At 39.0% G+C, this 13,772-nt stretch overlaps 1 protein-coding gene across 1 annotated transcript in view; it reads right to left on the reverse strand.

Moving 5' to 3' along the window:
- Positions 1-13,772, reverse strand: part of AK9 (adenylate kinase 9) — a 185,071-nt gene that overhangs the window by 34,396 nt on the left and 136,903 nt on the right. The window contains exons 27-29 of the mRNA XM_025382428.1: positions 9,562-9,686; positions 6,940-7,159; positions 2,695-2,757 (exon numbers count right to left, since the gene is read on the reverse strand). Coding sequence (XP_025238213.1) covers positions 2,695-2,757; positions 6,940-7,159; positions 9,562-9,686 — 408 coding nt within the window. The remainder of the gene's footprint in view (positions 1-2,694; positions 2,758-6,939; positions 7,160-9,561; positions 9,687-13,772) is intronic.

Consider the following 13,772-nt stretch of genomic DNA (forward strand, 5'->3'; position numbering starts at 1 on the left):
AATACAAATTGAAAAAGAAAAAATAAAAATTTTACACACTTTTCAAAAGAAAAAAGGGCAATAGATAATTAAAATGAATTTCTAAATATATTCAAATAATCCAAAGAAGGATGGAAAAGGGGAACAGAGAAACAGAAAACAGAGGGGACAAGCAGAAAGCAAATAAATTCATAGTCTCAGAGAGACAGGACTATATTTGGGGTAAGCTGTGTTACTACTGTCTATTGGTAGAGGAAGACAGGGGAAGCTACATCTGGATACAAGCTTGTGCCGGGAGAGCAATGGATTTTTTCATAATTAGAGAGAGGATGGAAGAGGAAAGCATGAAGAAATGGAAGAAATAAAAGACCTGTCAGAGTTCTCAGGGCTTCCTGACACAGATGTTCATTATCTAGATCCCCAGATTCCTTTATTATGCTGTGGTGTGACTGATGTTGCCTGTGGAGCTGCTATTGTGAACTACTTGGTTTTCAGCGCTTTTAATCTGTCTCCAACCCGTATACCCATGTACACTTTTGCTTGCTGTTTCATCCTGAAGAGGCCTCTGTGTATCAACCTTTGGGTCTAAACACTCTGTCTTCTTCCTAGAGGATCTTGGAGATGGTTTTGGCATGGTACTTGGTCCCGACCTTTGTTTCAGCCTGTGTGGACCCTGACTTGGACCTTCGCTCAGTACCTATGATTGATGTGTCTCTATTACTCTTCACCGAGGTGTAGTCTGACACTGTGCTCACTTGCTCCCTGGGCTCCCTGCCCTGGCCCTCCCTTGCTTTCATCTCCCAGTGGCTACCCAACACCTAATAGAGACCCAGAGACAGAGCCGGTGGACAGGAAGAGAGGAAAGATTACAAGCAAGGCCAGGGGCTGCCTTACAGTCACATTCTGAGATGACAGGTCCACAAGATGGCGACGTTTCCCTATGATATTAATGCAAGTAGTGCCTGGGATATTGAAGTGATTTCTAACGTTGGAAATGTCCCATTCAGTGCTAAAAGAATGATTTTGTTTAGGGCAAGAAGACAAACCTGGGAAGGGCTTTCTCTGCCTGGAATTCCCCAGTTAGTGTGAAAAAGGCAAGTCACGGAACTGCATATTCTGCATAGGAAAGGCAAATGTGAGAAACCCCCTGGATCTGTTCATGAAAGTGAGCTCCAGGATAGATGTGGAGTTGGGATGGATGCCACTCAAAGTGGCACACTGACCAATAGTAACAAGCACACTAACTCATCCCTGAGATGCTACATTTTGTCTGCTTTATTGTCTGAGTTAGTAGCAGGACATATACAATTTCCATCAAAGGAGTTGGAAAAAAAAAAAACCCACATACAGTTTTAATTTTTAATTCATCAAAAATCTCAGGAGTTGTGTTGCGAGTTTGTTTGTATCAGTTTTGTGGGATACACAGCCAATTTTACAAACACGAAGTCTCAGGAGAACTGACTTACAAAATCCTGTTTAACCTCTACATAGAATATTGAATTTCCGAATGAAAAATCAGAAGAAATCACACCATTCTAATGTTAACAAATGAAAAAATTATAAAGAACATTTAAAGTTTATCCTGAAAACTAATTCTTAAGAAAAGAAGATTTAACTAAAGAGTAGCAAAGGGAAATTAAATTATTATTAATTAGGGAAACTAAGTGTATTAATTTTTCCCATTTTACAATAAAAAGCCCTAGGTTTACAGAGGCTAAGTGACTTACTCAATGTTATACAACCTTAGAGAAATAACTGAAGTTGAATGTCACATGTGTCAGCACTCCACCAGGCACTGGAGAGCAGCGGACAAAGTCAACGAGAACTGGAGAATGGATACCGCGTAGGTGTGTTTAACTGCAAAGCCTGGACTCCTTCATGCTGAAACATTTGAAGTGATTCAGAAGGGGACCACTAGGGACTCCCAAGGGCTTAAAGTAGTTAACTGTACTTAATTCCGGGTTAGGACATCTTTTTGATCTTAAACATTAGCATGACACCTTGAACAGAGTAAACTTTTAGAACATGTTTGATGAGGGAAATGAGCATGAGAATGAGGCTAGGATTTCTGTAAGCTTTGCTCAAGGCTGATTTGCCAGTATTTGAAAGTGTCAGACACAAAGCTCAATTAATGTTTGCTGATGGACTGAATGAATAAATGAATGAAAATTGAGGCAAATAATTAAGAGGAGGGTTCTTATTCTTAGATGGTGCCATAATTTTCTTGGTCCAATGGTTTTTTATCTACTTTTGGTTGTAAATATTTTGTTTTGACAAAGCAACAATTACTTTGGCCCCTCCTCTGCAATGCTTTGTGCCCACAGTTGCAGTTGCACTGTATAATATCAGCAGTCTTCTGTATGGAAGTCCAGCATATTCACACCAGGATGACATGTGGTTGCACTTGTAGCAAGTTGTATTTTCTGATATTCCTCTTTTTCTCTTCTTGTTTGGCTGGACATTTTTATACAGATGGAAATCAGGTTACAAGAGGGTCAGCCTCGAAAAGGTGTTACAAGGGTGTCTTAAGCCAGAAGGCAAAGATTGGGTGTGATGGCTCATGCCTGTAATCCTAGCACTTTGAGAGGCTGAGATGGGGGGATCCCTTGAGCCCAGGAGTTCCAGGTTGCAGTGAGCTATGATTGTGCCACTGCACCCTGCCCTGGACAACAGAGTGAGACCCTGTTTTGAAAAAAAAAAAAAAAAAAAACTTACCTCCCTCCTTTTTTTCTCTCTCTCCAATATAAGTTCAGCCCTTCTTTTAGCAATCATATCAACCTGTTAAAGAAAGAGACATTAAAAAATTGTAATGGAGAATGATAAAAGTGGCTTTCTCTGTATTAATATATTTTTATATAAAGTAGGAATAACATTTGGGCAGAAGCACAGTGCACTTTGCAGGAAAGGATGTGATGGCGGTAATCATGTTGCTTGGCTTGCATGCTTGTACCTCTGAACCTCTTGATCAGCTATTTTCTGCCAGAGGGATAAATAGCACTTGGGGTCAGTTACTCTTTCCACAAAGTTTAGAACTCCTTTTCAAAATTTATTGCTCAGTTGTTCGTTTGGTTTTGGTCGCAGGAAATAGGGAAATACTTGGAGGCAATTCATTGAAAATGGTAAGCTTTTAACACATTATTGAATAGCTTAACATAGCGATCCCCAACCATTTTGGCATGAGGGACTGGTTTCACAGAAGACAATTTTCCATGTACCGAAGATGGGGATTGTTTTGGGATGATTCAAGCTCATTACATTTATTGTGTACTTTATTTCTATTATTATTACATTGTAATATCGCAAGAAATAATTTTACAACTCACCATAATGTAGAATCAGTGGGAGCCCTGAATTTGTTTTCCTGCAACTACATGGTCCCATCTGGAGGTGATGGGAGATAGTGACAGATCATCAGGCATTAGATTCTCATGAGTGTGCAATCTAGATCCCTTGCATGCACAATTAACAGTACGGTTTGTGCTCCTATGAGAATCTAATGTGCTGCTGATCTGACCAGAGGCAGAGCTTAGGCAGTAATGTGAGTGATGGGGAATGACTGTAAATACAGATGAAGCTTCATTCACTTGCCCAGTCACTGCTCACCTCCTGCTCTATGGCCTGGTTCCTCACAGGCCACAGACTGGTATCCATCCATGGCCCAGGGTTTGGGAACCCCTGGCCCAACAAACCTAAAAACACGTATGTCCACATGGGGAAAGTGCATGTGGTTGGGAGACAGTCACAGACGATATATAGACAGTCCTCCAACCTTCCCAGAATCCTCTAAATCTAACACAGTGGATCCTCTTTGATAGGTCTCCAAGGTTTTCATGAAAACTAATCTGCTTTCTTCAGGTTTCGGGGCTTATTGGCTTAGGCCTCAGCAAACTGGTCTCCCTTTAAATACCAGGAGGATAGTGGTGCCTGAGGACATGCCCTGGGGCTCTGGTCCAGACAAGCAGAGCCTGGATGCTTTCATCTGGTTGCTACTGAGCACACATTCCTGAGAACTTATGCCTTGTAGGCATGCAAGAATTATTTGTAGATAGAATTATAAAGCTGAACTGAATATAATGTATTTGGTTTATGAGCCCCAGAAAGATTTTATGGCTCTTAACATGGCGAGAATTTATAAAAACTTCCATTATTTCCTTTTATAAAAACATATTTTTACCATAGGTTCTTTAAATGTGGAGTTGTGAAAACATAGTCTCTTTTGTGTTTTTGTAAAACTTAAAGACCACTGTATATACCAAAAAATTGCAAACTATACCAATAGCACTCATACACATTCTGAGTCTACTTTTCTTCTGCTCCTTTCACTCAAATAGTCAGTGAGGTTTAACTAATTATTGTACATCTGCCAGATGGCAGCACTGTCCTGAGCACCATAATATATATTCTTTCATTTTCTGCTCAAAACATATCTGCAAGGCATTACTCCACTCTAGAGGTGAGTTAACAGAAATTCAGAGTTTAACTCATGTAATGTCACACAATTAGTGTGAGGATGCTTTTAGAAACTACCAGATATGGTCTTGATCTCTTGACCTGGCCAATATGGTGAAACCCCGTCTCTACTAAAAATACAAAAATTAGCTGGGCATGGTGGTGCACACCTGTAGTCCCAGCTACTCAGGAGGCTGAGGCAGGAGAATCGCTTGAACCCAGGTGGCAGAGGTTGCAGTGAGCTGAGATTGCACCACTGCACTCCTGCCTAGCGACAGAGTGAGACTCCGTCTCAAAAAAAAAAAAAAAAAAGAAAAAGAAAAAGAAAAGAAACTACCAGATATGGGATTGCCAAAGCATACAATGTGGTGGCTACTGCAGAGAAGGGTTTGTATTTGTTTCCACTGAGAAAAAACGTTAGAAAGAGAATTTGGGATAAGATTGAGAATTCAGACCTTAATGGGGTGGCTTGATCAAAATGGAGTTTTAGGAAGATTCGTGTTGAGGTAGTCAGAAGGATGGTCTGGAAGGCATAGAGCTGAAGCCAGGGAGGACAATTAGGTCACTGTAGGAACTCTGGTGTCAGCAGAGAAAGCTCTGAACTGAGATAGAGTTAGTGGGTGAGGAAAGGAAGGGGCAAATGCCTGGGGTGATACACTAGCTCCTGAAACCTGCTGCTTTCCTGTTCTAGGTCCCTAAAATTCTTAAAGCATGTGATGTATAGGATGTGGCTTCATTGCCCTACAGCTGTTCTGTCCAGCACAATAGCCATTAGCTGTGTGTGGCTATTTATATTAAAATTAAATAAAATTAAACTTTTGATTTCTCAGCCACACTAATCACATTTTAAGTGCTCAACAGCCACTGCGGCTAGTAGCTCCTGTATAGGACAGCACAGATCTAGGACATTTCTGTCATCACAGAGATTTCTGTGTTAGCACTGGCCTAGATATTCCAGGCCCCACAGTGAGACAACGTATGAATGTGCTTTGGTAGGCTCTCTTCTTTGGCTCTTTCTTTTCCATTCTCATACTTACAGAATCTCGTGCGTGGCAGACAGTTTGGCCTGAATGTCATCAAGAACACCGTGGAGCCAGGTATCTTCCCACATCTCCCTCCTTACTTCCATAGTTCTTAGATGGCTAAGAACTCTGCCTGCCTTGATATTTTGCAGATCAGTGATGGCCTGGGACATGCAACCTTAGTGTGGTGGGGAAGAAGAATGGATGGCAATGGCCTTGAAGGGATTTCCTCTGGCTAACCCCAAGATGAAAATAATTTGAAAACCGTGTCTGAGCAATGAAAGAGGAACTGCTTGGCTTTAACACTTTGGCAGTCTGTAATTTAATTGGTGTTGAATTGTGAGAATGTATTACATAATTTAAGTCTTAATTGAAATTAATAGATGAGTTCTCTGACACATTTTTCCATTCTCCCCTGCCAAATGTTCGTCTAGTTTATGCTTATTTATTGGCAAGAAGCTCCCTGCCTTCAGTCTTGGCTCTTTTTGAAATGTCTCGCTAAGAATGAAATATACTTTCCCTGTACCTTCCTCCTACCAATGGTAGTTCTTTCCCTTGAGGCCACGTGGAGTAACTCCAAGCTCCCTTTGGCACGAAAGCCCTTCAAACATTTAACACTGCTCTCATGTCTCATCTGGGCCATCCTAGGTCCAGACTCAAAAGTCCATTCTTTATACTTCAGCCCAGATCTACAGGTTTGCCTTTTCAGGGCATGTCATGGAAATGAAATTGTACAGGATGCACCCCTGTTTTGCCTGGCTTCGGTCACTCAGCACAATGGTTTTGATTTTTATCCATGTTACAGGGTGTATCAATAGGTCATTCCTTCTTAATGCTGAGTAGTTTTTCAATTCTAAGGATATACCACCTTTTGTTTTTCTATTCATCAGTTGATGATTTGGGTTGTTTCTACTTTCTGGTTATTATGAATAATGGTTATGAACATTCACATATAACTTTTTATGTGGACATATATTTTCATTTCTGTTAGATAAGATTACCAGGAGTGGAACTGTTGGTTCCCTGTGACGCTTTTGAACATTTTATGGAATACTCCTCAGAATGTAGGTTTAGGAACAACATTCTAACGTAATGTGGATCTGGTTTCACTACAGGCTCGCATGGCTTTGATGTATGGTGTCATCGCTCTAGGGGCAGTGAAAAAGACCTCTGAAAGTTTACTTCTTTGTGTTTCAAATCTCTGTTTGTTACCTCTTCCACTTTGCTCCCATGTCTGGGAGAGGGAAGCCTTGGCACTACCACTATCTTTTATTTGCCATAAAGAGAGAAGCATTAACACATTGATTACCACAAAAGCCTGAAATAACTCTTAACTCTTATTATGGTCTTAATATTTGATGAAAAATGTTTCATGCTTACTGTGGTATTAAAATTAGAAAACTGTATTTTTTTGTGAAGATCACTTTATAACAGATCACTAAACAGATGCTGAACAGATTTATTCAATGCATTTTTGCTAGACACATACCCTGATTTTTGTCTTCATGTCTTTGATCAGTTTCTTCCTTTCTAATTTCTTCTTTTGTTTTAGTTTCCACTTTTCAATTTGGGCAGGAAGGAGGCGATCAAAAATATCTTGATCATCAACTTGTATAAAAACAGTTGCATCTGGGAAAAATCCATGATCCCCCAAAAACTGGGCCTCTTCTGGATATCGTGGGAAACCATCTAATATAAAACCTGTGGAACTGGTGGAAATTTTCATAATTTACTTTATTTCATTAAAATATTGTAATGGACATGTTCATTAATTTGACTGTAATGATCATTATACAAGGTATATTAAATCATCATGTACACCTTGAATATATACAATCTTTATTTGTCAATTAAATATTTTAAAAGAAAAAAAAAGTAAAAGAATGTATTGATAAATATCAACTTTCTGTATGTAATGAATAGCTTAAAAATTTACTCTACTATCTTTTATTTCTTTTAATATTTCTAGTTGTATATGTGACATTTCTTTTTCAAAATATATCAAATTGGATTAAAATTACAATATTTCATACATATATTTATAATATAAAATTGTAGTCAATCAGTTTACAATTACTATTAACTGAAAGTTTACTAGAAGTTGTGAGAAGGCCATAGGAAAAGAGAAAATAAGTTCTCTGTTTGAGGGGGGTGCCCAGCCTAGTGAATGTGGTACTCTTTATTTAAAGAGTACACCTGGCCAGCCCACTTGTAGTGGGAGCCCTCACTGTTGGCAGTTTTTCTTCTAACAGTGCTTTCTTTCACTTCCCTGGGTCTCCTTGTAACCGATGACAATTGTTAATGTATGTATCCTGGTTCCTATGGGCAAGATAATTATATTCAAATGGGATTGTCAAACTTGCCCAAGTGTGATGAGGCTTTAAGAATTAGGAAAATATGCCACTGCACTCCAGCCTGGGCAACAAGAGTGAAACTCCTTCTCAAAAAAAAAAAAAAAAAAAAAAAAAAAGAATTAGGAAAATAACTGGAATGTTAATACATTTTAATTAGTGAGCACTTATAAAACAATCAAGTTTGAAAACTTGGCTTTGTTTAGTTGAGAGAGTCAATACTGGTCCCCATTTGAGTGAGAATTTGTTTCTCCTGCTTATCTGAAATTTGGTTTGTTTTTAATATTTATATTTAAATATATATTTTTTTCTTAATACAAATAGGACTTCCACGAACATTTGACAGTTTCAGCCTTCAAAGTTGTTAGTTCAAAAATGTGAATTTTCCTTTCTTATTAAGGGGGCAAATTTCCATATATTGGCCATAATATATGTGGTTTTTTCTTTAGAGGTGCCTTCAGTCTGGTCTCTTCTGGCAGGGTCAATTTCATTCCTACTGTTCCTGCTGTCACTTCTCTGTCAATGACTTCCAAATCTTTACCTCTATACCCAACCTCTCTTCTGAGTTTTGGTTCCGAATTTTCAAAAAGCTGTGGAGTTTCTCCAACTGAATGCCCTTCTGGAATTATACACACATTGTACTATCAAAAATCATACTGTTAGCCTTCCAAACTGCTCTTCCTTCTGACCCACTCATACTCAGGTACTACCTGTTAGAGACCTTTGGCCCTCTCCCCTGGCTCCCTCTTGCTTCTTATGTTTAATAGGTAAGTCCTGGCATGTCCTCCTCTGTCCTCACACTTCTATTTCTGCCATTCCCCCTTAGTTCAAGCCCCTTAGTATATCTCTCCAGGACTAATGCAATAACCTTTTCAAAATGTATTATTTTCCCCTTGGTTATAAAAGCAATGTCACACTATAGAAAAATGGAAAAAATAGAGAAAAGCATAAAAAGGCAAAAATTATCCATAATCCCACATCTCAGAGGTTATTAAAAATTTGTTTTATTTCTTTCCAGTTGGTTCTTCATGTGTGCATTCTCTAATATATTATAGTTTTACATCTTCTTTTTAACTTAACTTTATGTAATAACATTTCTCATGCTATTACAAATTATTTATTATAATTTTTTTTTGTTTTTGAGACGGAGTTTCACTATTGTTGCCCAGGCTGCAGTGCAATGGCACTATCTCGGCTCACCACAACCTCCGCCTCCCAGGTTCAAGTGATTCTCCTGCCTCAGCCTCCTGAGTAGCTGTGATTACAGGCATGCACCACCACACCCGGCTAATTTTGTATTTTTAGTAGAGACAGGGTTTCTCCTTGTTGGTCAGGCTGGTGTTGAACTCCCAACCTCAGGTGATCCTCCCGCCTTGGCCTCCCGAAGTGTTGGGATTACAGGCGTGAGCCACCGTGCCTGGCCCTGTACTAAATTTTAATGGTGCATAATATTTAGCTACTTTGTTTAGGCTTTTACAGTTTTACCACAAATGCATTTTAGAATAACCTGGGAGTACTGAAAAATATCCCAGGCTCACACTCCTAGAGATTTGAATTCAATTATTTTGGTGTGGGGTCCTGGCATTGGTATTTTTAAAGACTTTACAGATGTTTTTAATGTGTATCTCAAATGAAAAGTCACCAGCTTACATGAATACAAAGCAGAAAATTCTTAAATGTATGTTAAACTACATTTTTAACTTTTAATAATAAAACAAATAAAAGCAAATAAATACACAACTCTATATAAATTAAGATACCGTATTGGTTCCTTAAGCCACCACTCAGAAAGTATTGCTTCAAGAATTTCAGGAGGCAATGGCTCATTTTCCATTAGACTTGATTTGATTACTTCTTCTTCTTCTGTAAGTTGTACTTCTGGAAGCTAAAAACAAAAATCAGAAAATAAAACAAGTTTTTTTTTTTTTTTTTTTTTTAGACGGAGTCTTGCTCTGTCCCCCAGGCTGGAGTGCAGTGGCGCAATCTCAGCTCACTGCAAGCTCCGCCTCCTGGGTTCACACCATTCTCCTGCCTCAGCCTCCCGAGTAGCTGGGACTACAGGCGCCCGCCACCTCGCCCGGCTACTTTTTTGTGTTTTTAGTAGAGACGGGGTTTCACCGTGTTAGCCAGGATGGTCTCGATCTCCTGACCTTGTGATCCGCCCGCCTCGGCCTCCCAAAGTGCTGGGATTACAGGCTTGAAAAACAAGTTTTAAAACTCTATGCTTATAATTTCATGTTCTCACTCATGTGAAAGCTAAAAAAGTGGACCTCATGGAGGTGGAGAGTAGAATGAAAGTTACCAGAGGCTGGGAAGGGTGTATGGTAGGGATAGAAGAGATGAAGAGAGGCAGGATAATGAGTAGAAACATACAGTTAGATAGAAGGTGTAAGTTCTAACGTTCAATAGCACAGAGGGAAACTATAGTTAATAACGATGTATTGTATATTTCAGGATAGCTAGAAGAGAGGTCTTGAAATGCTCCCAACACATAGCAATGATAAGTGCTCAAGGTGATGGATATCACAAATACCCTGACTTGATCCTTATACATTCTATGTGTGTAACAAAATACCACATATACCCCAAAAATATGTACAAATATCAATTTAGAAAACCCCAAAATCTATATTCATAAACTACGGTATTACATAGTTGATTAGAATGAGACTTGTTATTTTTCTCTGAGGTCTTTTTCGTAGTGTTGCTTGTAAACATTTAAAAATTTGAGCTATTTTCTTTAAACCAATTATTTAATGTGGTTAGAAATATAGGTTGGTGCAAAAGTAATTGCAGTTTTTGCCTTAAAAGTAATGGCAAAAACACAACCGCTTTTGCATCAACCTATAGTAAATAATATTTACTATAGCTAAGATAAATTATAAGTAATAATATTGATTTTCATACATGGCCTTGGGGTCATATCTCATTACTTTTTGTTAAACCTTTTTCAATTTATCACACACACACCTATAAGGCTTAACTGATTTTTGTTATTTATATTATAATTATACGGTATTCTCTCTCCAACCTAGATGCTGATCATGGGATAAGCCAAACAGGTAGCCATCTGAAATACAAACTAGATGAGGATTATAACATAATAACAAATAGAAAGCATTGTGATAATTAACTCAGGTCAATTCTCTCTGAAGTTGGATCACCCTTGAATGGACAGTAAAAAACAACAGTTCTTACAAAAATGAAGCTACTTTTGTAGAGTACTTTTGTCATCCAAAATTCTAAAACTGAATAGATGAGGTATGATAAACTACTGCTTACCAGGAAGTAGGATTAATTTTATTATCTAGAAATAAAATACCTTAATTGCTTTCTGAGAAGTTAAATGATTCAGAAAACAGCAAAAGAAAATCAAACAAAAAACTGTAGATGAGCGGGAGATATTTGTTGCACTTTAAAATCTAGACTTGTTAAATTTAAAAATCTGGATTGACATACTTTTTTCTTTTTTTGAGACAGAGTCTTGCTCTGTTGCCCAGGTTGGAGCACAGTGGTGAGATCTTGGCTCACTGCAACCTCTGCCTCCCGGGTTCAAGTGATTCTCCTGACTTAGTCTCCTGAGTAGTTGGCATTACAGGTGTGTCACCATGCCTGGCTAATTTTTGTACTTTTAGTAGAGACGGGGTTTCACCATGTTGGCCGGGCTGGTGTCTAACTCCTGACCTCAGGTGATCCGCCCACCTCGGCCTCCTAATGTGCTGGGATTACAGGTGTGAGCCACTGTGCCTGTCCCAATATACATTTTTTAAATTAGGAGGATATCAGTTTCTCCTGAACGCTAATAAATATAGGTGAAAAACATTTAAAGAATATGTCTGAAGGCCAGGCACAGGTGGCTCATGCCTGTAATCCCAGCACTTTGGGAGGCCAAGGTGAGCGGATCACTTGAGGTCAGGAGTTTGAGACCAACCTGGGCAACATGATGAAATCCCATCTATACAAAAAACACAAAAATTACCCCGGCATGCTGGTGCATGCCTGTAGTCCCAGCTACTTAGGAGGCTGAGGTGAGAGGATCACTTGAGCCCAGGAGGCAGAGGTTGCAGTGAGCTGAGACTGTACCACTGCACTCCAGCCTGGGCAAGAGAGGGAGATGTTGTCTCAAAAAGAAAAAATAATATGTCTGAAGAGGTACTTCATTACCTACTAGAACACCATATGTCACTCACTATCCAACCCTGCTTCAACTTTGAGTGTTACATTTAACAGCACTTGGATCATTTGAGAACAAATGGCCTATTAAGAACTTTCATTGTATAACTCCAGATAGAAGCCATGTAAGAGGTTAATATGGTTTGGATCTGTTTCCCCGCCCAAATCTCATGTGGAATTGCAATCCCCAATGTTGGAGGTGGGGTCTGGTGAGAGGTGGTTGGATCATGGGGGCAGTTTCTCATGAATGGTTCAGCACCATTCCCCCCTTGGTACTGCCATGACTGTAGTGAGGGAGTGCTCATGAGATCCAGTGGTTTAAAAGTGTGTGGCACCTCCCGCCTCACTCTCTCTTCCTCTTGCCCTGGCCATGTGATGTGTCTGCTCTACCTTCACCTTCTGCCATGATTGTAAGTTTTCTAAGGCCTCTCCAGAAGCCAAGCAGATGCCACTATGCTTCCTGTACAGCCTGAAGAATCACGAGCCAGTTAAACCTATTTTCTTTAAAAATTACCCAATCTAAGGTATTTCTTTATAGCAATGAGAGAACAGATCAATACAGTATAAACTTTCTGATAAGGTATCATTAGAAATTAATATTTTGAGATCTCCACTAAGGCTGGGGCAGATTTTTATGCTATTTGATAGAAATCAGAGAACACAATAGTGGAAAACTATATTGTCTAAGTCAGATATACCAAATATCATACTTTCAAATAAATGCTATACAACAGCCTTGTCAAAGAAAGTTTTTCTGATTTTTTTTTGAATCATATAAAACTCAGTACTTTATATTCTAGAAGAGCTGGAAGATTTTTATTTTTATTTTTATTTTTTTTTATTTTTTTTATTTTTTAAATTTATTTATTATTATTATACTGTAAGTTGTAGGGTACATGTGCATAACGTGCAGGTTTGTTACATATGTATACTTGTGCCTTGTTGGTGTGCTGCACCCATCAACTCGTCATTTACATCAGGTATAACTCCCAATGCAATCCCTCCCCCCGCCCCCCTCCCCATGATAGGCCCCGGTGTGTGATGTTCCCCTTCCCGAGTCCAAGTGATCTCATTGTTCAGTTCCCACCTATGAGTGAGAACATGCGGTGTTTGGTTTTCTGTTCTTGTGATAGTTTGCTAAGAATGATGGATTCCAGCTGCATCCATGTCCCTACAAAGGACACAAACTCATCCTTTTTTATGGCTGCATAGTATTCCATGGTGTATATATGCCACATTTTCTTAATCCAATCTGTCACTGATGGACATTTGGGTTGATTCCAAGTCTTTGCTATTGTGAATAGTGCTGCAATAAACATACATGTGCATGTGTCTTTATAGCAGCATAATTTATAATCCTTTGGGTATATACCCAGTAATGGGATGGCTGGGTCATATGGTACATCTAGTTCTAGATCCTTGAGGAATCGCCATACTGTTTTCCATAATGGTTGAACTAGTTTACAATCCCACCAACAGTGTAAAAGTGTTCCTATTTCTCCACATCCTCTCCAGCACCTGTTGTTTCCTGACTTTTGAATGATCGCCATTCTAACTGGTGTGAGATGGTATCTCATTGTGGTTTTGATTTGCATTTCTCTGATGGCCAGTGATGATGAGCATTTTTTCATGTGTTTGTTGGCTGTATGAATGTCTTCTTTTGAGAAATGTCTATTCATATCCTTTGCCCACTTTTTGATGGGGTTGTTTGTTTTTTTCTTGTAAATTTGTTGGAGTTCTTTGTAGGTTCTGGATATTAGCCCTTTGTCAGATGAGTAGATTGCAAAAATTTTCTCCC

This window comes from Theropithecus gelada, chromosome 4 (assembly GCF_003255815.1).
Source record: "Theropithecus gelada isolate Dixy chromosome 4, Tgel_1.0, whole genome shotgun sequence".
Lineage (NCBI taxonomy): Eukaryota > Metazoa > Chordata > Mammalia > Primates > Cercopithecidae > Theropithecus > Theropithecus gelada.